Source organism: Anguilla rostrata, chromosome 1, assembly GCF_018555375.3.
Source record: "Anguilla rostrata isolate EN2019 chromosome 1, ASM1855537v3, whole genome shotgun sequence".
Classification (NCBI taxonomy): Eukaryota; Metazoa; Chordata; class Actinopteri; order Anguilliformes; family Anguillidae; genus Anguilla; species Anguilla rostrata.
In genome coordinates this window covers 2,892,501-2,917,685 of record NC_057933.1, presented here as the reverse complement: position 1 = coordinate 2,917,685, position 25,185 = coordinate 2,892,501, and the positions used below count along the sequence as shown (strand labels likewise).

Genomic DNA, 25,185 nt, shown 5'->3' with positions numbered 1-25,185 from the left:
ACCCCTCCTAATTATTTAATTAGCATGATCATTTATTTAATCTGACTTAATCTTTTTTTGACTAGTTAGGTCAAGGACTACGGCTGCAAACTGTACAACCTTGCTGCAGTGATGAGAACCAGCACTGGCAGTTTACTACAGCTGTTTGGAGAACTGAGACAGAGTAATGGGTTGGAACAGAAAGCAGCGTACACACACCGCCCCCCCCCCCCTCCATCCCCCCCCCAGACTGGAGCACCCCTGCAGACTGTCTGACATAACCACCAAGAGACATTCTGTCCTCACCATGGCAACCAGGTCTGCTTCACTTCAAATGGACTGGGAGGCAGTGGGGGGTTGGGGGTTGGGTGGATTTTTTTTTTTTTGGGGGGGGGGGGGGAGGCACAGTGGTTTGATTTTTCAACCACAGAACATTATGTTCACCCTAATTTAAGCCACTGAAACAGTTGTCTTGGTGCATCGACTGGGGTGCAAATAATAAAACAAAGAAGTGGTTCCCATTCAAAGGGGATTTTTCATGGGGTCAACTGCAACATGCTTTGCTGAGGTTTGAACCTGAGGTACAAACCCCAAGACCACAGTGCTGCAGTACAACTGGAACAGCCATCCAAATATGTTAAAATACGGATTAGCGGTTCCAGTTCGGATGCAGTTCTGTGGTTTAGGGGGTCTAAGCCTGAGGTTTGAACTCCAGCTGAGCATGACTTATTCGTAATTCGCAATGACTTTCGTAAATATTTATTGAGCATAAGGGAAGAAACCAGCACGAGCATTTCGGCTGTGGCCTTTTTCAGAGGCCGTTCCCAAAAGGGCTTTTCTGCTCTGGTTCTCCTTTCTCCGAAAAAAAAAACAACTAGCCAATGAGTCGCCTCCCTTCAACCTGGGGGTCCAATCGTCTTTGCTTATCCATGTGTTTACACTGCGCTCAATGCAGTCAAATGACTCAACCAAGAGAAACGCAACAAACAACGTTTCCTTTGGGTGAACAGCAGCGCCATTGAGTCCCTACAAAACCTACAATTTGCATTCAATCAACCCTTTTCACTGAAAGCAGGGAGGACCGGTTTGAGAGTCGTTCAGAATTACACGCAGTTAAAAAGCACAACGATAAAAGAAAAACAGTTTGGTGGCGTGTGCTTAAATCTCAATTCAGCAATAATCCACTGACGTCTCTGTGGGTTTTGCACCCAAGTCAGTTCTCTTACCTTACAGAGGCTTTAAGCAGGATGTGGCCAACCAGTGCTCTCTGCAGTGCATTCTGGGAGATTTATGGGGGCCCCTCTTTGCGCGTTGATTATGTGGCTGTCTCAGTTCAGAATCCCTGTAGTCAGAGAGTATAAACACAGAGAGCTGAGCGATGTGTCTGCATCTCTCCATACTCTTCATTTAGCGTGATTTTAGCAAGCCAAGCAACACTGAGGATATGTGACTCGTTTGAACAACGTCTGTCCTAAAACATTTCAGTTATGGAACTTTGGATCTCTCTCACACCGAGACGTGACCCACATAGCAAGCAAATCTGGACTGGATCTGGTTTCAGATCGCCAGCAAATCCGGATTGGATCCGGGTAACGGTTGGTCTGCAGATCTGGGCCGGACCTGGCCCAGAGCCGAACGAACGCAACATTCAGAGTCTGGGTCAGAGGTCATAACAAAGAGCGGGATCTGAGCCAGAACCGGAACGCTTACGGTCCAGATCCAGGTCCGCCCCTGGGCTTGTTTTGGGCCCAGTCTGTGTTACGGATCCAGGCTGGACGTTGCTATGGACTCGGGCCGGATCCAGGCCAGACATGTTTTTCGTATCAGGGAACTCTTACACATAATATCCATCACGTGTGCGCAAAAAAATGCGAAAGAATTGCAACACAGGAGCTTTTCACGTGTCTTGCAGAAGTTGCATGGGAGCACACAGCTAGCTTACGCATGTTTAGCGACATTGTTCTAGCGCCTGTTGGGCGCAGCTGTCCCCCCCCCCCCCCACGAAACATACTGGGAGGGAGGGGGGCAGCCCCAGCGGACTGCACCGAATGCATGCAAAGGGGGGGTTGGGGGTCAGCCCCAGCGGACTGCAGATGACCTCACTACAGGTCCCGCGAGCTCGGGCATGGCTACGTACCGCATTAGCGCCTCAAGCCGTATCCACAACACATCCGTGCCGTTGCTTGGAGACGGGCTGTGGTGGGATTACGCAGTGCTTGCCGTTGGGACGGGCTCGGCGTCCAGCGGTGACGTCCTTCTGAGACTGCAGCCTCACCCAGGGTCAGCAACCTCCATTAGAGGCACCCCTCGTCTGTGCGCACTAACCGTACGTGGCCACCAGGGAGAGCATCAGCACCAGCTTTACTCTCAAAGCAGGTCCTGTGGAGCTGCAAGGTCACCTGGTTTCACTTCAGCAACCAGTTAAGGCCCAAAAAAAAAAGAAAAACAGGCATTTTGAGGTGGTCAGCTGCTTTAATCGATCACTGATGTGCTGAGTAACCACAAAAGCCAGCAGGCCCTGGCCAGCGTGTGTAGTATTATGGCTAAGTCTTGTAACCTAAAGGTTGCAGGTTCTATTCCTCGTTAGGACACTGCCGTTGTAACCTGGAGCAAGGTACCTAACCTACATTGCTCCAGTATATATCCAGCTGTATAATTGGATACCATATAAGTTGCTCTGGATAAGAGCGTCTGCTAAATGCCTGTAAGGTAATGTAATGTAATGTTTGCTCCCCAGTATTGGGCCCTGAGGTTGGTCTGCACTCCACACAACACTGGGAAAACCCAACGGAGTACAGTGTGGTCCTGTGGTTCTGAAACGTCCCCTCCCCAGCACACTGCAGTCAAACACAGCCAGAGCACATCACAGAGGCTTCGGTGTTCAGCGGCCCGAATTTGACGCACACTCGGCTGCAGGCACCATCGACAGGTGACCGGGGAAACCCAGGTACGCTGCCTAGCAACCAACCAGTTGGGTAGGGAGAGCTGTGGATCGACAGCGGGTCAGGAAAACAGACAGATCAGACCCACGGACTCCTCTGGCCTCACACCGAGAGAGAAATCCATCACGCATTCTTTCTCACAGTAACGCCGCGCTGAACTTTCCGGAACTTTCCGTGGCCTCTGGAAGCAAACTGTGACTCCGGGGGGGGAGCTGGCAAGGTGACCAGCTGTTTGATTTTTAAAACAAAACAAAACAAAAAGGAAAAACTCCTGACTCGTCCAGAAACACGCTGTGACAGATCGACCCGAAGCACACACAAGTCATGAGAATACTGTGCCTTTCGATAAAAAGATAATGTCCGTGCGCTGCTAAATGCTCCCAAGAAGAAAAGAAAGGTTCAAAAAAAACCTTCTCTGCCAGGAAACCAGAATGACAGAAATTAGCAGTTTGTGCTTTTATTGCATCAAGACGAGCCGAAAAAGGCAAGAGCTTGTGCAAAATAAGTCTCTTCTTTCCAGCCCAAAGGGACCAAAGTAAAGAGACTTTTGAGATCAAACTGGTGACTTTTTCCCTTTGAAATGCCAGTGATTCTGTGTCTCATATTAGGAAGGCATCAGAGTCTGTTCCTCTGACTAACGCTGATCTGGGGGACATGTTCACACCACAGTTGTGAAATCAAACCCAGGACCACAAGGTTTATATCCTTCCCCTCTCTCGCCCACCACGCAAGCTAGTTGAAACATGAAACAACCTCTTTTTATTCAAATTATTTTTGTGTTTCTTCACAGTGAGCCCGTGGACTGCTCCTCGAGCGAATAATTGCACCAAATCATTCAATTGCCTCCCCTTCCCTTTCCCCTTCCCTCCCTCTGAACACCTCGCCTGAGCAATTCGTTGAAGTCACAGATAATCTTTAGGAGACAGCTTGTGCCCTGGGAGGTATGACATCACCTGTTCATTTACCTGCGACAGGTAAGAGAGAGGAGATAAAAAAGGCTGAAGAGGCTCCTTTTACCGCTGCTGTCAGGAGCTCAACAGAAAACCCGTCAGACCCACCGGCACGGGTGTGACAGATGGAAATGAGATGCCTGCAAGCGTTACGTTTTTCCAGAATAAGAAACAGGATCTAACATAACCAAACCTGATAGAACATTACCCAATCAGAATTACGTTTTGCATAAATGTCATTCATACAGCTGGATATTTACTGAACCATAGTAGGTTCTGTGCCATTCACTCAAGGCTGCAATGGCTGTGCCTCACCTGGGAATTGAACCAGCAACCTCCCAAGTCACAACTCCCTCTTCTCCAAACATTGTACGGCGCCATTTCTGTTCCCAAACATTCATCAGCTGGTTTTGTAGTCCACAAATATAAATCACTTTATATTTGGAGTTCTGAAAGGAGCGTCCTGCATTTCCCATTAAGAAAAAAAAAAAAAAAAAGATTGAGAACCTGCTTCTTAGGATGGTGCCCCACCTGCTGGAGAGAAAGGGGAAATGCACCGTTTTATAATGGACAACAAAATTGCCTGCAGCCCAACAACTGGGGTGACTCAGTAGATAGTCTGGAGCAGCCCTGCGAGATGCTGAAAGTGTCAAGGCAACTTCTCTTTTTAAATCAATCGGTCAACCCCAAATAAGAATGACTCCCCTGTGCTCTCCCTGCGAAATTGCATGAATGGCTTTTTATTCATTCAGAATTCCTACAACATGACGTCCATGAAGGATTTTTATTTTTGGGGCGGGGGGGGGGGTTTCTTGTGGGTAATGCATTTGTTATGCCATCGCATTTAATCTTACATACCACAGATCCAAATTAGCTGTACATCCTGTTCTGATGCCAGTATTAGTATTAGTTCTCTGTCCTCATTGAAATTATTCACATACCAACTTTTTGAAATTAGTGGATGACTTTTCATGTCCATTGATTACTGAATGTACAAAGCTATCAAATTTCACATATCAGTGTGCATTAAAAATAAATAAATAAAAAATTAAGCATTAAAAACCGTTGATTAAGGCCACAGTGAAGAAGGGTCTCATACAGTCAGACCAGAATAAACATTTTCAAAAATAATAAAATAAAAAACCAATTCCAGTATTTCCATATGAAAGTTTTATTATTGCTGTCATGCATGTAGAGATCTGATGAAGTACAAAAATATGTCTTTTATACAAATTTGTTTCATCTCTATACAATTACCCAGGTTCTTCTGAGATACTTGTTCAAACAAGCAGCTTTCTCCACCTCAAAAATCTCAATTTCTGCCTTCCAACAATCTTTTTTTTTTCTTCCAAATCTCTTCCAACACCATGATCCTTTTTCCAGTTTAAACAAAACATTAGGCATATCAAATACTGATACACTGCAAAACAATCACACGTTCTCACCACAGGAGCATTTCTATTAAAACACCAAAGAATGGAATTAATTAATTCTTCCTTTTTCATCCCCAAAGAAAAAAACAAAAACAAAACATGCAGCTTTTGTTCTCCTTAAATATTATGATTTATATTTCCAGAACATAATTTAAGAAAAACAAAATTTGTGAACCAACGTGAGGGAAAAAAGCAGGCACTGCAGTTTGTCTTTTTTCCTATAATGAGAAAATACGATATTTTTTTGCAGCGTATTTTTATAAACCGTTAACTAAAAGCACTTTGAACACCAATACTGTCCCATTTTCTGGTTTCACCTTGGTGATTTTTTCAAGCGTTCGTGGCAAACCTCGCCTGTCAAAAGCATGCACAGATCATATCTCATAACACAGAGCTTAATGACACACAATAGTCATGCTGTAAATGTGCTTTTTCCACCCTACATCCGCAGTCTTCGTGGTGAGGGGGGCCGTTTGAGACACTGAAACGAGACAAAAAAATGAACCAAAAAAAAAAAAGACTGGACTGCCTTCAGTTATGGGGACAGATCATACTTCTACGTTGACGATGACGTCATAACCCGACACAAATACGACGGCGGAATGCGGCGCGCGCGCGAGCCTCCCCATCCGAGGTTCGCGAGGAGACGGAGCGGCTCGGCTACGGCCGGTGAAGTTTGAGTCATGAATTTAAAACTAATTAACGCCAAAAACAGGACGACAAATCGACCCGGAAAAACGAGGCCTGCTCTGCGTAGACTACAGTGGCTTCTGACAGACAACCGACACAGAGACCTCGATTTCACGTTTTAAACTACAATACTGCTTAACACTCAACTCTGGAGATTCACATTGCGGTTAGAGAAAGCTAACGTTTTTACACACGGTGGCGGGACTACTCAGAATGCACGCGCCTCCGCAGCCGGAGGGCGCAAGGACAGCCACAGAGCTGGGTATCCGTGATATTTTTTTTACAAGATGGCAGCTCAATGCTTTGCACTAGACATAACCACAGCTGTGGTGATCTTTACACATAGACAACACTTAGCGCAGCTTCGTATGAATCCGGTATTTTAATTTTTTTAAACACAGAATTACTCCTATAAATCATTCTAAATGTGCAGAATTTACTTTAAAAAAATAGACCTATGCAAAAAAGTTTGTCTTACTATTAGTGTAGCTTAATTAACCACTGGTTTGTGGCGACCAAATTTTCAATAAAACAATCAACAAAAGATGAGGACAAAACAAAATCTTCTTCATTGAAGATAAGAGAAAGAAAGAAATCACAGCAAAAGAAGGTTATGATGTTAAAGTGGGACTGAAACCAGGGGGGTTGGGTGCTGAGGAGAAGCGAATAAATAACAATCATGTACAATTTAAAGAAATGCAAGTACAGAGGGAAAATTAATAACAGAAGAATAATTTCTATAACTGATAAATATTCTCACTAATGCGATTTGTCAGTCTTGATGCTTTTTCACTGGAGCTGAGAAGGTTGTGTGTGGCAGAGGTTGGGGGGGGGGTTAATGGGGGCATTTATTTTGGAGGAGTGGCTCTTATAGAGAGCTTCTCAAAGTCTCTGTACTCTGCATGGGCGGGGTGTCAAAAAGGTGTCACCTTAAAAACACGGAAAAAATTTGAAAACTTAGCACCTAAATTCAACCAATCAAAAGCGCGCTGCCACAAACAAGACACACCCACAGCGGCCTACTGTCCGAGAGACGAGCCCGCACTAGCATAAGGGTGCGATACGAACGCACAACAGTTGAGCTAAGGTCGTGTCCGCCACAGGAAAATAGTTTATCGCACGGCAAGAAGGGCACAGCTTTTTATTCCTAGAGCAGCCTACCAAACGGGTCTAGCACTAATTCACGAGTGGTACTTATTCATTTTTTTCTTCCCTACGAAGTTGGCCCAAATGGGGAGGACAAGCACCCCTGTTCAGAACCAGGGCCCGAGGCCTAGGGACTTTAAAACGCTCCGTGGTGTGTTTGAAAGACCGGTAAATGCGGGAACTTGAAGGAATGAGGGTTTTCTTTTTTTTGTTTTTGTTTTAGCTTCCTGTCCAACATGGCTGCCCAGCTATGAAGACCTAGTCGCTCTACAGAGACCGCTACGGTCCTGATAACATTGCAGATGGGCCCTGATGCAGGCACACCGTTCCCTGTTCAGCCTATGATGTGCAGGGCCTGTGCAGATTCAGAAAAACACCCGGGTTTGGGATGTGTGCAGGGGTGTGGGGTTTTTTTTTTTGGCATTGTGGGGGGGGGGGGGGGGGGTAGAGCACTGCTGTCGAACAGAATCACCCCCAAATTTGAACGCCCCACAGAGCACCACAGGGCACACAAACAACGAAAGCACCACTGACATTTTTACACAGGGCCTGACGGGCTATGCATTCACATTTAGTTACACATCACACCGGTACCATGGCGATATGCACAGTTTGAGGGAGAGAACACACATTTTTTTTTTTTTTTTAAAGAGAGAGAGGAGGGAGATGGTTTCCTTGGCAAACTACAACTTTAAAGAAACTCCATATTTGGCTATAAATATTAAAATATGTATATATATATATACCTGAAAAAAACAAAATTCTCATGCTGGCTGATTATAATAAAAACAGTACAGGGGACAGAAACAGCCCAAACACACGTCAGACAAGAGTAGCGTGTGAATAACAGATCAGAGGCCTGGGTGGGGGACGGGGACTACTCCTGTAACCCTCCAAACCCCAAACCGGGCCATGAAAAAAAACCTGCCTTTTCTGTCCTCGTTGAGCGGGTGAAATTAGCTGCCAGAAATGCTAAATGATCAAAATTGAAACAAACTTTGAAATACAGAAATGAAAAATCCAAAAAAAAGAAAAGGAAAAAGAACATGCTTTCTGCAATATTTCAGTTACCAGAAGTTGTCAGAGGCCAGAACGAGAATCTGCATTTTTTAAAATGTGGAGGGGGGAGAGAGGAAACAAAATGCTACCTTTTAATTGAGGGGGGACGGGCAAAGCTTATTCAAATTTGGTGGAGAATCTCCACCCCACATTAATACACCAAAAAAAAAAAACAGAAAGAATAGGAAAGGTAATGCTTCTCCACCACACCAGGGGGCGCCATCACCCCCATGACTCACCAATCTTTTTTTGTTTGTTTTTTGTTTGTTTTTTAAAGAAAAGGGCTGTTGGGTGGGGAAAGGAGACAGAGGTAGTTTTGAAGTCGTAGTTACAGAACAAATACAGATCCTTTTGGTTGAGAAGAAAGAAGGGGGGAAAAAAAGCTTCAGGCTCGTGGCAGTAATGATGTCCGTGGTCATGTGGTCTGAGGGTCATTGGTGGGGTGGGGGGTGCGCGTGTGCTGAGGGGGGGGGGGAGGGGGTTGCTACATGATTCCAACGCGGAACACCGTATTGCTCTTGACGACCTGGTGTGTGTGTGTGTGTGTGTGTGTGTGTGAGTGTGAGTGTGAGTGTGAGAGAGTGTGTGTGTGTGTGTGTGTGTGAGTGAGTGAGTGTATGTGCAGGGGTCGGGGTGGGAGGTTGAAGTTTTGGGATTTAGGTGAGTGGGGGTGGGGGTGGGGGGGGGCCTCAGTCCAGTTCCCAAACAGCAGCTGGTAGAAGGGGGGGGGGGTCAGGACCAGTGACCGTAAGCAGGAGTGGAAAGGGGAAATGGGGGGGGCGGGAGAGTTGGGGTGGGGATGAGAGCCCCATGAGGTTCAGACCCTCCCCCCCCCATCAAAACTCTCCCACTGCTCCCAGTCCAGAGTCTTCTTCCTCTGTTAGCACTGAGCTTAAATTCTGTCCTTGTGTGTGTGTGTGTGTGTGTACGCGTGTTTGTATGTGTGTGTGCATGTGTGAGAGTGTGTGTGTGTACGCGTGTGGGTGTGTGTTTGTGTGTGCGCGTGTGTGTGTACGCGCGTGTGTGTGTACGGTGTTAAGAGTCCCACGGGTACCCCCTCCATGACCCCGCCCCCCTCCACATCCCAGCCTATTGGCTATGTCCTTGCTTGGGGGCGGGGCAGAGCTGAGCTGAGCTGAGCTATGCTGCTGAGGTTGGGCTGAGTTTGTGAGTTTTAGTTTTTTTTTGGGGGGGGGAGGACGGGGGGGGGCGGGGTGTGGCAGCTCCCCTCAGACCCCGCCCACCTACTTCCTGAGGAAGCGCTGAGCCAGCACGGCGGCGTCCAGCGGGCTGACGGGCTGGGCGTCGTGTCCGAGGCGGCGCACCGGCGGGATGCTGCCGAAGTGGCGCTGGCTGAGGAAGCCCTTGGCCTCGTGGATAGTGTTCTTCTCCTCCGCCAGCAGCAGCTGCTGCCGCATGTAGTTCTCAAACTCGTACTGAGAGGACTCCTCCGTCACCTTCGCCTGGACACACACACACACACACACACCGCACGCACGCACACACACGCACACACACGCGCGCATACACATGCACACACACGCACACACAGCACGCACGCACGCACACGCACGCACACATGCACGAGCACACAAGCACACACACTTTACTGCACAGCACACACACACACACACACACACACACACACACACACACAAAAGACAAAGGCATACATCCTTTAGTGCAAGTTCACTAATGACCAATCACAGGGGGGCTTTAAACATTCAGACCAATCAATAGACCGGTCTCAATTAAATTTAGCCCAGTAAACGAACACATGGGAGATGCGGTTTAAGTCGTGGCCTGTGCAGGCTTTAACACAGTCAGAGACGCAGGCTACGGTGCGGTGGTTAACAGTGGGGCTGTGGATCAGGGTGTTTCTCCGTCCCCCCCCCCCCCAATCCCCCCCCCCCCCTCCGAGGCGAACACCCGCGTAACACGCTCAATTTCCACACTGGGGCGTGACCGGGGATGCCCGGACTTCAGCCAATTAAAACTCTCGTCTCCGAACGCACGAGGAATTAGTGTCGCACGCGATTTCCACGAGTCGGCCTGACGACTGAAAGGACGCTGGGGCGGGGAGCAAGCTCAGGGAAAATCCCATTTCCTCCCTCAGTCACAGCGATGAAGACGTCTTAGTGTCATCGTCCCAGAGAAAGAGCCAAAATCATCATTTTGAATAGTTATACACAAAAAGCCAAAGAAAATATTATTTAACATATTTACGCCAAATTTATTCAGTTAAGTATTAATCATTAGTATAATTATTTTTTTAAATTAATAAAACCAGCCTCTACTGGAGGATTTGTGATTGGTCTTTTGGAGGCGAAGTTGCTCAGTTCGAAAGGTGATTTCCATTTTAGTCCATCAACGGAGTAGCCGTTTAGTGGATATGTAAATATTAATACGCGCTGTGTAACATCTATGGCTTTCATATTCAGAAATGACCCACATCACATGAAAAGCAAATTTCAATATTTTCCAGTTAAGAATATGGGAAAGGTTAAGTATGATTCGCTATATTCCGATGAAAATTTTTTATACAGGGTACAAAATAAAACACTGGCAAAAGGCCTTTAAACATGCAAAGAAAAGCACTACACTGATTCACCACAGGGTGGCGCTGGAGGGGTCACTTTTATATAACAGCTGACAGGGCACTGAGAGCTGGACTGTGCTTTGAGCTGGAGAGAGGAAGAGTCAGATTTCAGGGTTGGCTCTGCAGTGAAGTGTCAATCACTGAACTGTGTGAACCAATCAGAAGACTTTGCTCTCCGGAGCAGAGCAAAAACTCTTCAAATCAGCTAGTCGCTAACAGGGCACAATGTCTCCGCCCATTTCTGGGGTCATGAACCCCTCACTCTCCCAGTCTCTACTACTGTGAACCAGCTTCCCCTGGAAACACTGATCTGAGGTCAGCTCAGAGCTGAGGGGGGGCAGGTTTGCGGCTGATCCTGTCAGACCCACTTACTGACCCCAGATCAGTCTTTCTGGAAGGGGGGGGGGGGGCATGTCCCTTTGTCTCACCTCCTGTAGATGCTCCGGGTGGTTGACCTGGTCGTCGATGTCTGGCACCACCTGCAGGGGACCACTGAGAGAGGAGACGGACTGCCTGTGGAACAGAACAGAACCGAGTCAGAACCACACACTACAGACTCAACCTCCACCGCACACTACAGACCGGGTCAGAACCACACACTACAGACCGGGTCAAAACCACACACTACAGACCAGGTCAAAACCACACACTACAGACCGGGTCAGAACATCGACCTCCACCACACACTTACTACATAATGACGGCAGGAACTGGGTTTAGAGCTCAGAGGTTGCAAGTTTGACTCCAAGGTGGTGCAATGCCTCCTTACTCATAAGAAAACCCGACTACGACAGTAACAAAAATAAAAATGATGCATCGTACAACAAACAAAAGCCGACCTATGATAAATCGTTCTGGATAAAACAACCTCCTAAGTGCAGAACAAAAGAAGAGGAGTCCCTGTGGGAATGTGTCACTGGTATTTATTTGGGGTATTTCTCCTTAAAGGCCTTTTATAAGTGACTGTATTGTTGATGATGGGCTGTTCAGCTTCCTGTTGTTGTTTTTGTTTTATTAAGATTTGAACTGAAATGACCAGTAAAGCCTGTCGCAGACCCTTGCGCAGACCGGCACATCCACCAGAGGGCGCCCTCACCAGGAGGCGATGATGCCGCTGAGGGACTCCAGCACCTCGGCTGCAGTCAGTCTCTGCTGAGGATCCAGGACCAGAAGCTTCCGGATCAGGCACACGGTGTTCTCCGACACACGCCCGTCCCTGTGGGGGGAGGGGGGGGGCAGAGGGGGAACAGGGAGAGCAGCAGGTGTCAGGAACCTTCTGGAAACGATACAGAACCACAAGAGCGGCTGAGACAACAGGACAGGGAATCGCTGATACTTATTTGACTTTTATTCTGACCAATTGAGGTCCTGTTATTACCATGAACACCATCACCATAATAGTCACCAACAATGGTATAGGTTAGAGAGTATTGGGATATAGTATAGGAGCGGTATACATATTCTGGAATGTTTTAGGTCAGAGGGTATAGAGTATAGGAGTGTAGTATAGGAGCGGTATACGTACTCTGGAATGCTGTAGGTTAGAGAGTATAGAGTATAGGGGTATAGTATAGAAGCAGTATATGTACTCTGGAATGCTGCAGGTTAGAGAGTATAGAGTACAGGTGGTATAGTACATGAGCGGTATACGTACTCTGGAATGCTGTAGGTTAGAGGGTATAGAGTATAGTATAGAGTGGTATATGCACTCTGGAATGCTGTAGGTTAGAGGGTATAGAGTATAGGGGTATAGTGCAGAAGCGGTATATGTACTCTGGAATGCTGTAGGTTAGAGAGTATAGAGTATAGGTGGTATAGTACAGAAGCGGTATACGTACTCTGGAATGCTGCAGGTTAGAGGGTATAGAGTATAGGGGTATAGTACAGAAGCGGTATACGTACTCTGGAATGCTGCAGGTTAGAGGGTATAGAGTATAGGAGTATAGTATAGAAGCGGTATACGTACTCTGGAATGCTGCAGGTTAGAGGGTATAGAGTATAGGAGTATAGTATAGAAGCGGTATACGTACTCTGGAATGCTGTAGGTTAGAGAGTATAGAGTACAGGTGGTATAGTATAGAAGCGGTATACGTACTCTGGAATGCTATAGGTTAGAGGGTATAGAGTATAGTATAGAGTGGTATATGCACTCTGGACTACTGTAGGTTTGAGGGTACAGAGTATAGTATAGAGTGGTATATGCACTCTGGAATGCTGCAGGTTAGAGGGTATAGAGTATAGGGGTATAGTACGAGTGGTATACGTACTCTGGAATGCTGCAGGTTAGAGAGTATAGAGTACAGGTGGTATAGTACATGAGTGGTATACGTACTCTGGAATGCTGTAGGTTAGAGGGTATAGAGTATAGGTGGTATAGTATAGGAGCGGTATACATACTCTGGAATGCTGTAGGTTAGAGGGTATAGAGTACAGGTGGTATAGTATAGGAGCGGTATACATACTCTGGAATGCTGTAGGTTAGAGGGTATAGAGTATAGGTGGTATAGTATAGGAGCGGTATACATACTCTGGAATGCTGTAGGTTAGAGAGTATAGAGTATAGGGGTATAGTACAGAAGCGGTATACGTACTCTGGAATGCTGTAGGTTAGAGAGTATAGAGTATAGGGGTATAGTACAGAAGCGGTATACGTACTCTGGAATGCTGTAGGTTAGAGGGTATAGAGTACAGGTGGTATAGTACATGAGCGGTATACGTACTCTGGAATGCTGTAGGTTAGAGAGTATAGAGTACAGGTGGTATAGTATAGGAGCGGTATACGTACTCTGGAATGCTGCAGGTTAGAGGGTATAGAGTATAGGGGTATAGTACAGGAGCGGTATACGTACTCTGGAATGCTGTAGGTTAGAGGGTATGGAGTACAGGTGGTATAGTACATGAGTGGTATACGTACTCTGGAATGCTGTAGGTTAGAGAGTATATAGTATAGGGGTATAGTATAGAAGCGGTATACGTACTCTGGAATGCTGCAGGTTAGAGAGTATAGAGTACAGGTGGTATAGTACATGAGTGGTATACGTACTCTGGAATGCTGTAGGTTAGAGAGTATATAGTATAGGGGTATAGTATAGAAGCGGTATACGTACTCTGGAATGCTGCAGGTTAGAGAGTATAGAGTACAGGTGGTATAGTACATGAGTGGTATACGTACTCTGGAATGCTGTAGGTTAGAGAGTATAGAGTACAGGTGGTATAGTACATGAGTGGTATACGTACTCTGGAATGCTGCAGGTTAGAGAGTATAGAGTACAGGTGGTATAGTACATGAGTGGTATACGTACTCTGGAATGCTGTACTCTGCGGCTTTGATCTTGCGGAAGAGCTCTTGAGGTATGCTGTCGTAGAAGGGGAACTGGCCGTACAGCATGGTGAACAGCACCACCCCCAGGGCCCACATGTCGCTGGGTTTCCCGCGGTACGGGCGGCCTGCAGACAGAGAGAGAGAGACCGCGCGGGACAGTCAGAGACAGCCACCGCACACGCACCAAACACAGCTGACGCACGCGACCGCACACGCACTAAACACAGCCAACGCACGCCAAACACACAGCACGCACGGCACAATCAGAGCCAGCGACCGCACACACACACACACCAAACCCAGCCGACGCACACCAAATACACAGCGCGCACGGCACAATCAGAGCCAGCGACCGCACACACACACACACCAAACACAGCCAATGCACGCAGCCACCCCCCAAACCTAAAGGCTCAAAAGAAATGACTGACAGGGTGCCTCTGAGTGACAGCTGGCCTCCACACAGGCGCCCAGCTGCCGAGCTTCAGTCAAACACAGCCGCACTTTATTTTGGGTTTCAGGTGAGGAGCCCGTGTGGCAAGCCATCCGCAAGGACACCGATCTGAACCCCGTAACCACGGCGTCCGGCACTGCGCTTCGAGGGATTTCATTGGGCAGTCTTAACCGACGCTTTGCGGGAAAATAGAGAGGGAGGGTGGGGGGAAAAAAAACTAGGTGAGTTTACAGAAGTGTGCAGAGCACACCATCGGCAGACTCTACCTGTAAACAACCAATCGGACGCGGCGTTTGTTTTGCTATGCTTTCCTGGCGACTCGCGGGACAATCCCGTGACCAGGACTTTCCGCCGCGTTCCGAGTGCGGCTGGGGAGGGGGAGGAGTACCAGTAAAGGGAGAGAAAGAGAGAAAGGGAGAGAGAGAGAGCGAGAGAGGGGGAGAGAGAGCGAGAGAAAGAGTGAGAGAGACAGAGAGAGGGAGAGAAAGAGAGAGCGAGCGAGAGGGAGAGAAAGAGAGAAAGGGAGAGAGAGTGGAGAGAGACAGAGAGCGAGAGAGAGAGAGAGAGCGAGAGAGGAGAGAGAGAGGAGAGAAGGGAGAGAAGAGGAGAGGGAGGAGAGGGAGAAAAGTGAGAGGAGAAAGAGAAGCGAGAGGAGAGTGAGGGAGAGATTGCAGTTGAGTTGAGGAGAAGCGGAGCAGCATGGGAGTAGCTTCCCCTTGATGACTCACCGCTGTGACTCACCGGGCGGCTATGCATCGCGCCCCGCTCACGTTCGGCCGATGTACCGCTGGCTGTTATCTCAGCCTTTCACACGGAAACACGAAGAGGAAAAAAAACCCCAAAAACAATCTGTTCTTTTCGCGCAAACTGAGGAGGGAGGTTCGGGCGAGTTCAGCAAGGCCCCCCCCCCGAGCTCACACACGCGTACGTGGGGGGCGAACGGCCTGAGGCGTCCCGCGCAGATCAGCAACACGGGAGCGCGTCCCGCCGTCCGCCCGCAGCACAGCGGCCTTCTCAGACGGCGAGTTAGTTTAACCGAAAGCCTCAGGAAGTCTATACATCTGCACAAAAGTAGCATACCTTCCCCCCCCCCCCCCCATAATCGAGATCTTAAGTTGGCAAATATATCAACATCCAAAAACAATGTTTGTGCAACATGAACAAGTGTAACTGTCAGATCTGTTTTGTTTTTTTTCTTGTATTTGCATTTGCTAGTTTAACAAAAGGCTTAGCCGGCATTTTCCAGCCCACTTCCTGGATTTGTGAAACCCCGGTTGCCCAACTTCTTGACAGGAAGGTGAAACGCAGTTTGCCCCTCGAAGCGAGATTACGCAAGGCCTGGCTCGAACGCTTCCTGGTAGGAACCTGTGTGAACTTCCCTGACTCTTCCCGAAAAGGAACCACTCTGCTGAACTCTCGTTTCCCTCAGTGCCCTGTAATACCGTCGCGCGGTGCTCCACAGGACCCGCAGTGTTCAGCGCAGTTCTGCTTCCTGCACGATTCCCCACCGTCATTACAAGATTCATTTTCATTTTGTCAAAACACAAACGTTAAATAAATAAATGTTCTGTGTACACGCTCAGTTATCGCAGTGCTCTGGTACACACATTTAGAATTTTTAGTTTTGACATCTAACCCTAGCCAAGGTTCATACCCCCACCCCCAAAACACACACACACACACACACACACAGAATAAAGACACACAAAACAGGAAAAAGCCAGCAAATAAGAAAACGAGTGTAGAGTGTAGCTGGTGCTGAACAGGTGGGTCACGACAGCACTGAATAACAGGCCTGGTGACTCACTGTGTGCTCGCCAGAGTAATGATAGCAGTTAGAATAAATGGGGGTGAAGACACTTACCTCCGCCCCCCGCCCCCGCCCTCCGCCCCCTGCCCCCCGCCGCGCCCTCACCCTCGCACCCACACCCCCCCCGCCCCTCCTCACCGCTCAGTACGTCCGGGCTGATGTAGGCAGGACTGCCCCGCTGGTCTTTCAGAAGGTCATCCTCGCTCACCAGATGCTTCCCCAGGCAGAAGTTGGTGATGGTGATTCTGTGTGTCCTGCAGCACACGGACGGAGGAAAGGGTGAGGGCGCCAGCCTTCACAAAGACATCGCAGCTAGCGCAGCTGAAGCGCACATCTAAAATGGCGGCACCGGTTTCAGGCAAGACGCTCGAAGCGTGAAAACAGAAGAAGTGAACAGAAGCGGATGCTGCACAGATGAAGGCGTTAGCTCCAGCACAAAGACGGGCTCCCCAGACACGGCCTTCAGGGGGCGCTGTCAGAACACCGTCTTTGAGCCGCAGCTAAACGCAACCCAGGAGAATCTAACCATTACCAGGACACTGCCCTTCTGAAGAAGATCAGACAATCAAACAGGTGCAACTGTTCAGAGGTCAGAGGTCAGAGGTCATCTCAAGCCCAGCCCTGGCGGCCGTAGCGAGCTGCTTAATTACAGCGACATCGTTCGTCGCCGAGGTCAAAACGAAGGCCAGAGCCGTCCAACCGGCTCAGAGCACGGCAGGGCGGGGAACGAATCAAAAAACACCATCAAAAAAAAAAAAAAGAAGAAGAATGAGACAAAGAGAAAGAAAAGGAGAGAGGAAGGGCAGAGTGGTCTGTGGTCCAGGGTAAACACTGGCAGGGGGTGGGGGGGTTGGGGGGGGGGTAAGTGGTGCCAGTTCAGGGTTCGGCACAAACGAGTGAGTCAGCGTGCGGCTCCGCTCTGGCTCCCCGGTGACTCACCGCTCCACGCAGAGCAGCGATATCGCTTCCACCGCCCGAGCGCAGGGCTGGGGAACGCACGCACGCAGCCGCACGGACACACGCACATGCAACGCGCACGCAACACACACGCTTGCTCACACACGCACGCAACACGCTCGCTCGCTCACACACGCACGCAACTCGCTCGCTCGCTCACACGCAAGCTCACACACTCGCACGCAACACACTCGCTCGCTCACACGCAAGCTCACACACTCGCACTCAGAAACACACACACCGATGCGCAAACTTAAATCGCATACACACTCGCACTCGTCGAGTCGCGTGCACACACCGTTCCCAGGGCAGAGGCAGTCCTACTCACAGCGCTCGTCTCCGAACCCTTTTCCCAAGGCGAGGGAAACGCACGCACTCACTCACAGACATCGCTCTACTTTACTGTTTAAAAGCAGCCGCTGGAGGACCAGACATCCCAGAACACCCTCTCCTCCTGCAATGTAATGTAATGAAGGGCTGGTGTTCCTGAGCGGGACGTCCCGTGTCTGCAGTCCGTGGAGAGAGGGGGGCTCCTGCTCCTCTGCCCAGCCTTTCCTCCGCCACTTCCTGTCTGCTGAGAATTAATGCAATTCCAGCCGCGCCCCCCCACAGGGGGAGGGGCCCCACTCCAGCTCTACTTCCTGGTCATGTGACCCCCCCCCTTCCAGCTCTTTACCGTAGTACACAGGAAGCCAACAGATCCCAAAAGGCAACCCTCCCACACCCTCCCCAAAACCCAGAGAGGGTCAGGCCTGGGGCAGTTTTCTAGTCTTCTCTGCTCTGCTTCTGCACCTAATATAGACTAAACTGGAGCACAGGCTTTTCATGTTCACTATTTTTAATAGCTCTCTCGCTCTCGCTCTCTCCCTCTCTGCCTAAGACACAGGAGTGCGTGAGGTAGCTCAGCTCCACGTGGGGAAAAAACCTCCAGCTTCAGCAAAACGGGCAGCGGTTATTCCCAGAGACAAGCTGGCGGGTTCCCAACATCGTGGTTCCATAAACTCACGGGGTTCCATAAACCACTCGAGGTCCCATAACACTCGGGGTCCATAAACTCCTCTGACGGGTTCCCCATAAACTCACTCGAGGTTCCCATAAACCACTCGGCGGGTTCCCCATAAACTCACTCTGACGGGTTCCCCATAAACTCACTCTGACGGGTTCCCCATAAACTCACTCTGGCGGGTTCCCCATAAACTCACTCTGGCGGGTTCCCCATAAACTCACTTGACGGTTCCATAACCCTTGACGGGTCCCATACTCACTCTGGGTTCCCATAATCACTCTGGGGTCCAAACTATCTGGCGGTTCCAAAACTCACTCTGACGGGTTCCCCATAAACTCACTCTGGCGGATTAGGCGACGCTTGTTATGCAGGAATTTTACGCGGGGTGATGGGCCGAGGACGGACGGACGTCGAGCAGCTGTGTGCGGGCATGTGTGCGGTATGAGTGTGTGCATGCCTGTGGTACACATACATGTGCGGTAGGTACATGTGCGTGGACTCATGAGTCATGACTCGTGTGTGAGCATGTGTGAGCGTGTGCACGCGCGTGTGTGCAGTGCTTGTGTGCGCGTGTGTGGCGGTATCAGGGCGTGTTTGGAAAGCCTGAGTCTGGTCGGGCCAGCGGGACTCCTCGCCCAGCGGGAAGCCGCTACTGACAGCAAAGGAAGCGCCGCGCGACGGCAGACAGCGTGCTCGATAGCACCCGCCCTGCCAGCACTGACACACCCACGGTAACGCGGGGCGATGGGGGGGGTGCAACCCTGGTAACCAGACGGACGACGCGGGAACCTGCACACGCCGGAGCGGGGACGGGGGGGAACCCTGGCACACACACGGTAACGCGGGGCGAGGGGGGGAACCTGCACACACACACGGTAACGCGGGGCGAGGGGGGGGGGGGTGGGGAAACCCTGGCACACAAACAGTGCGTCAGGCGTCCGTCTTCCCTCTCTCCCTCAGATCCTGCACCGCCAGACAGCCGTGGAGAATTCGTTTAAAACGCACCTCTCCAAGAATCTCACTCTGGCCCCTCTACAGAACCTTCCACCACCGCCACAGGAGAACTGCGCTCAGGGGCTTAGGCTCCTGGTGAGAGAGTCCGGGATCGGGAACACACCTCGGGACCAGGTGACGCACAAAGAATTCGGGGAGGTGGATCAGACTGTATTCGAACCGACAGCGTCCAATCACCACCAGGGTTCACTCTTCCAACCGGGTCCTGGAGGGCCACAGGGGCTGCTGGTTTTCATGTAACCAAACAATTTAAGCACCAGGCAAAAACAAAAACCAGCAAACACCTGTAGCTCTGCGGGACCAGGGCTGGCCTCTCTAACCTATGTGGAAAGGTCAGGGGTCAGGGGTCAGGGTGGGGGGGGAGCTTTAATTTGCAGGAGCAGCGCATTACACATACAGCTCCGGAGGAACAGAAATTTGGGCTCATTTTGGGAGATGAGCGAAAAGGAAAGGAAGAGAGAGAGGAAGGGAAAGGAAGAGAAGCAGTTTAAAAAAAAGAGAGAATTAGAAATGTTACAATTGTATTTACTACAACTAGCATAATTGTGATAGTGTGATCACTGAAAAAGAGAATCCTGTGTGTGCAGAGAGAGAGAGAAAACACCCTGCATACTGTGAGAATGTGACTGCTTGGGAGGGGGGGGGGGAGTGAGAGAAAGCGAAAGGGGAGAGATTGAAAGAGTGAGAGAAAGACAGATGGAAGGGAGGAGAAAGGTTTAGAAAGTGCCCTGTACACTGCGTGAATGAGAAAACAGGGAGGGGGGGTGAGAGAGAGAATGAGAGACTAACTCTGGGGAGGGAGGGAGAGAGGGAGAGAGAGAGAGAGAGAGAGGAAAGAGGAGGGAGGGAGAGAGAGAGAGAGTGCTCAGTACACTGTGTGAATGTGTACAGTTAGAGGAAGGCAGAGAGAGAGAGAGAGAGAGGGAGAGAGGGAGGGGGAGGGAGAGAGGCGGAGGGAGAGAGGGAGGGGGAGGGAGAGAGGGAGAGTAAACACACACTTGCGTCAGCGCTCTGGGTGACTCAGCCCTGAGCTATGGACCTGCTGGCTTCAGACGGAGATCTGGGACTCAGTGTACCACCGTCCCTGTGCGTCCCCACCAGGGTCCTCACAACACAGGACCCCACCGTGTGAGTGTGTGTGTGTGTGTGTGTGTGTGTGTGTGTGTAGTGCGGGTGTGTGTGTGTGTGTGTAGTGCGGGTGTGTGTGCGTGTGTGTGTGCGCGCGCGCGTGTGTGTGTGTGTGTGTGTGTGAGCATGTGTGTGCATGTATGTGTTCGTGTGTGTGTGTGTGTGTGTGCATGCGTGTGTGTGTGTGTGTGTGTGTGTGCATGTGTGTGGCGTGTGGTGGTGTGTGTGTGTGTGATGCTGTGTGGTGTGTGAGTCGTGGTGTGGTGTGTGTGCGTGCGTGCATGGTGTATGTGTTTGTGGTGTGTGTGTGTGTGTGTGTGTGCATGCGTGTGTGTGTGTGTGTGTGTGCATGTGTGTGCGCGTGTGTGTGTGTGTGTGTGTGTGCATGTGTGTGTGTGTGTGTGCATGCGTACACTCCCTCACTCTGCAGTGTTCCCCAGCTCAGCTCTCATGCATCCATCACTCAGCACTGTGCGCGGCTGAACGCCCCCCCCCGACAACGCACAGTAACCTGCCTCCAGGCCGCACGGAAGCTTCTAGATTTTACCCCACATCCGACGCAAAGCATGGGGGAGCGGCACAGCCCCCCAGGGCTGACCCCAGAGTGCCCCCCCCACCCCCCGCCCGCGGGACGAGGCGGACTCCTAAAAAGCGCTCCGCTCGGTGACCTGAAACGCCCCCGTCCTGTCAGAGGGGCGGAGCGAGGCACCATCTGAATTTGATTACGTCCCGTTCCCCATCCACAACAGCCGAACCCGCCAGCGTGAGTCACCCGACGCCATGGCGACGGCTGAGGTTTCCCCGCGCCTCCCAGCCGAACCCGACCCAGACTCAGCAGCGGGGGGGAGACTGGGAGACGAGGGCAGAGATCTGCTGACAGGGGTGGGGGGACGGGGAACAGGGAATTTTTTTTGGGGGGGGGGGGGGCAAGACCTGGGGTGCACACCACAGGGCTCTCATACACGCTGAGCTCACAGTGAGCAGTTTCTGCTCCGCTATGTTTCGGGGCACAGTGTAGCGTAGTGGTTAGGGAACTGGGCATGTCATCCAGAGGTTGCAGGTTTGATTCCCACAAGAGGCACTGCAGCTGTAACCCGGAGCAGAACGGAGAAAAGCCGGCTCCAGTAAACACCCGGCTGGGTAAAGGGAGTGCGTGTGCTGCGTGTGTGTGTGTGTGTTAGGAACGCAGGCTGTCGATAAGACCCTGCTCAATGCCGAAAAACAGACATGACTGTGTTACCATCATCAGAGGAAGCCGGAGCTCAAACGGAGAGACAGTGCCTACCGTTTGTTTAGCACCATGTTCCCCAGTTTCAAGTCTCGGTGAACAATGTTCTTCTGCAGAAAGAGAGAGAGAGGGAAGGAGGGAGGGAAGGAGGGATAGAGAGAGAGAGAGAGAGGTCAAGTCAGTTCACACAAAAAACGCATCACACAGAAGAAGGCGGGGTTTAATTGAGGACACAAAACAAACTCACACCTGCACCTCTCACTCTCTCTCTCTCTCTCCTTTCACGCACCATGTTCCCACGGCCCAGCGCAACCTCACACCGCTACACAGACGGAGTCGCGTGGACTCTCATCCTCACGTTTAAATCATAATTAAATCCTCTAATTCCTCCCGTCTTGGCTAACGTGCTTCGGCTACTTCAGCACCACGAGGATTACAACGGAAAAAAAAGAGTTCCTTTTGGCAAAGAACTTCAGCTCACAGGGTGCACTTGTTAATGAGGGGCAGACGCACCCCTGTGAGCCTTTCAATTTTCAATTAGCAACCAGATAAATTATCGTTATGGAAGTTTGTCTGGTCATGGTCCCAGAATCGCTCTTTTCTGTAAAATGCCTACAGTTGTGACTGCAATGTCCATTACATTAGTTTTAGTCATTTAAAAAGCAGTCTTGAGCAGGATAATTTAAAGGACATAAAAAATGTGGCGAAGAGAAGTTATTACAGCTCTAATGCTCTAATGTTTAAATGAGCTCAATCAAACCGGCAGTAATCAGGGTCAGAAAATGCTTTTTCACTTCCCCCTTCAGCCAGCTTTCCAGAAACAAATCCTCCTTTTCACGGAACATCTTTGGATTCTTTATGCTCCTGCCGTTAGGACACGCCCCTGGTCAATGTTCACAGCATTGTGAGTCCTGTTCCTCATTTCACTTCTGGCCTCCTTGCATGAGTGGTAATAGAGAGATAATTATCTGACGAGATGCAGCTGCGTAATCCACTTCCTGTTTCCTACCGCGCTGGGTTAGGTGGTCGGTCAGTACCCGAGGTCGCCGTGTCTCTGGGGTTCTGCTGTGAGTGTGTGTGTGTGTGTGTGTGTGTGCACGCGTGTGTGTGTGTCTGTGTGTGTGCACGCGTGTGTGTGTGCCTGTGTGTTCGCTGCGTGGGTGGCTGTGCGTGCGTTATTTCTCTTGTGCTTGTGGCGCCTGGGTCCACCACGGCGCACCGGCGTTGTGGTGTGTGGTGTGTGCGGGTGTGTGGTGTGCTGTGTGCGTGTGCGAGTGCGTGGTGCGCGCTGCTGTGTGTGGTGTGTGTTCGCAGCGTGCGTGTGGTGTGTCTGTGTGTGTGCGGTGTCTGTGGTGTGACGGTGGTGTGCGTGCTGTGTGGGTGTGTGTGTGGTGGTGTGTGCTGGTGTGTGATGTGTGCGTGTGTGTGTGTGCGCGGCTGTGTGTGGTGTGTGTGTGCGGTGTGGTGTGTGAGTGTGTGTGTGCCGGTGTGCGCGAGTGCTGTGCAGCGCCCGCGTCGTGGGGGTGTGTGCGTGTGTATCAGCAGGCGTAGGGGGCGTGTGTGTGTGTGTGTGTGTGTATCAGCAGCGTGGGGGTGTGTGTGTGTGTGTGTGTGTATCAGCAGCGTGGGGGTGTGTGTGTGTGTGTGTGTATCAGCAGCGTGGGGGTGTGTGTGTGTGTGTGTGTATCAGCAGCGTGGGGGTGTGCGTGTGTGCGCGTGTGTGTGTGTGTGTGTGTGTGTGTGTGCTTGCGTGCGTGTGCGTGCGTACCTTGTGCAGCGCCTCCACCACGCGCACCACGTCGTAGAAGATGACGATGGTCTCGCGCTCGCTCAGGCGCTTCTCCTTGATGACGTAATGCTGCAGGTTGATCAGGTCGGCCGTCTTGTCGCTGAAGTCGTGGGCGCACAGGCAGTCCAGCACCAGGCAGATGCGCTTCTTCATCCGGCGGACCCTGGTGGAGTCCGGGTCCTCCACCATCTCGTAGGCCCGGTCCTGGGGTGGGGGGGGCTTTCATTTAGACACGTGTGACACGCGGAACAGTACACGATTTAACTGTTGTGATGAGTCATCACAGCGATTGTGCTCTGAGGTTTTCAGGTTTCCGTGTGCTTTCCCCAAAATGCAATGGTTTCTCTGCTGATAATGCGGCATTGAGCCGAACTGAAGTGAAACTGAGGAGAGAGAGAGAGAGAGAGGGAGAGGGAGAGGGAACGAGAGAGAAACAGAGGGAGAGAGCAAGCGAGAGAGAAAGTGGCAGACAGAGAGGAAGTGAGAGCGAGAGAGAGAGAGAGAGACTATCAGTCAGTCAGTACTCATCCCATCCATTTCTTTCCCATGCAAATATCCAAAGCCGGGTCGTTCCTTTCTAAACGAGTTCATGTTTCCATGACAAAGGAGAACAGATCATTCACCAACTGTCCAATCAAAAGGCTTAAAAGAAGAGGGTGATCACCAAGCACCTATTGTCTACCATTAGGTAACGGTGGCGGTGTGTATGGGTGTGCGTGTGTGTGTGTGTGGCGCTTTGGTTATGTATGAGTGGGGGGGGGGGGGTGAAATCACTGCACCCCCTCTCTGTAGCCACTTCAGGCAGCCCGACGCTAACCCTTCTGCTGATTCCCCGTAGCGACCGCGATCGGCGGTCTGCAGCCCGTCCGTTTACCCGCCATTACCACGCCCCCCCCCACCCCACCCCACCCCCCCGCCTGCTCGGAGACGGTTTCCACAACAACCAATCAATACAGGAGCCGGCGTGAATGAATCACCGCGGCACTTCAACCGGGGAGGGAATCGAAAAACACGTCCAACCCCTCGGCTGGAAAAACGAGAATGAAAGGGGGAAGAGAGAAGAGAGGAGACAAACGAGTGGCGTGACTCACGCGGGAGGACTGGCGGCTCGCGGGGGCGGATTCGCTGAGAGCCCGACGGAGAGCGGGCCGACTCTCGCCCCGGGGGCAGGGGGGCGTCCGCCTGGGGCACCCCATTATAAAAGGGCCCGGAGCAGGAGGCAGGAGAACATGCAGGTCCCCCCGCCCCCGGCCCTCCCCCGGAAAGGGACTCGAGCCCGGACCCAACCGCTAAACGACAGAACAAGCGACCGAGGCGGCGGTAAAAACGCTCACCCCCCACCCAGGTGGGGGTCACGGGAGGGCACCCCCCCGACCCCTCTACCCGCCCCACCCCAAAAAAAAGGACACAAGCAGCTGCTGTGTGTGTATCCACAAACTTACACCGCAACTGTGATTGTGTGATGATTTCGGCAGAAAAAAATAAAATTCCAGGAAGCGTTACTGCTGACCCAACGGGGTTCACAAACACAGTTATGAAAACACTTCCTGAACGCCGCAAAACAGAACCAAACAAACCAGGCTGGCTGCATGATTCACAGGAATCAGGAGCACAGGCCATTTCTTCTTCTCCTTTTCTCTTCTTTCGCTTTCATGAATGGGGGGGCAGGGGTGGGGGGG

At 50.8% G+C, this 25,185-nt stretch overlaps 1 protein-coding gene across 1 annotated transcript in view; it reads right to left on the bottom strand.

Moving 5' to 3' along the window:
* Nucleotides 1-5,026: 5,026 nt before the first annotated feature.
* The window catches only part of stk40 (serine/threonine kinase 40), a 30,231-nt gene continuing 10,072 nt past the window's right edge, over nucleotides 5,027-25,185 (bottom strand). The window contains exons 5-11 of the mRNA XM_064349042.1: nucleotides 23,486-23,710; nucleotides 21,775-21,827; nucleotides 16,523-16,638; nucleotides 14,101-14,245; nucleotides 11,895-12,014; nucleotides 11,227-11,311; nucleotides 5,027-9,662 (exon numbers count right to left, since the gene is read on the bottom strand). Coding sequence (XP_064205112.1) covers nucleotides 9,444-9,662; nucleotides 11,227-11,311; nucleotides 11,895-12,014; nucleotides 14,101-14,245; nucleotides 16,523-16,638; nucleotides 21,775-21,827; nucleotides 23,486-23,710 — 963 coding nt within the window. The 3' untranslated portion in view covers nucleotides 5,027-9,443. The remainder of the gene's footprint in view (nucleotides 9,663-11,226; nucleotides 11,312-11,894; nucleotides 12,015-14,100; nucleotides 14,246-16,522; nucleotides 16,639-21,774; nucleotides 21,828-23,485; nucleotides 23,711-25,185) is intronic.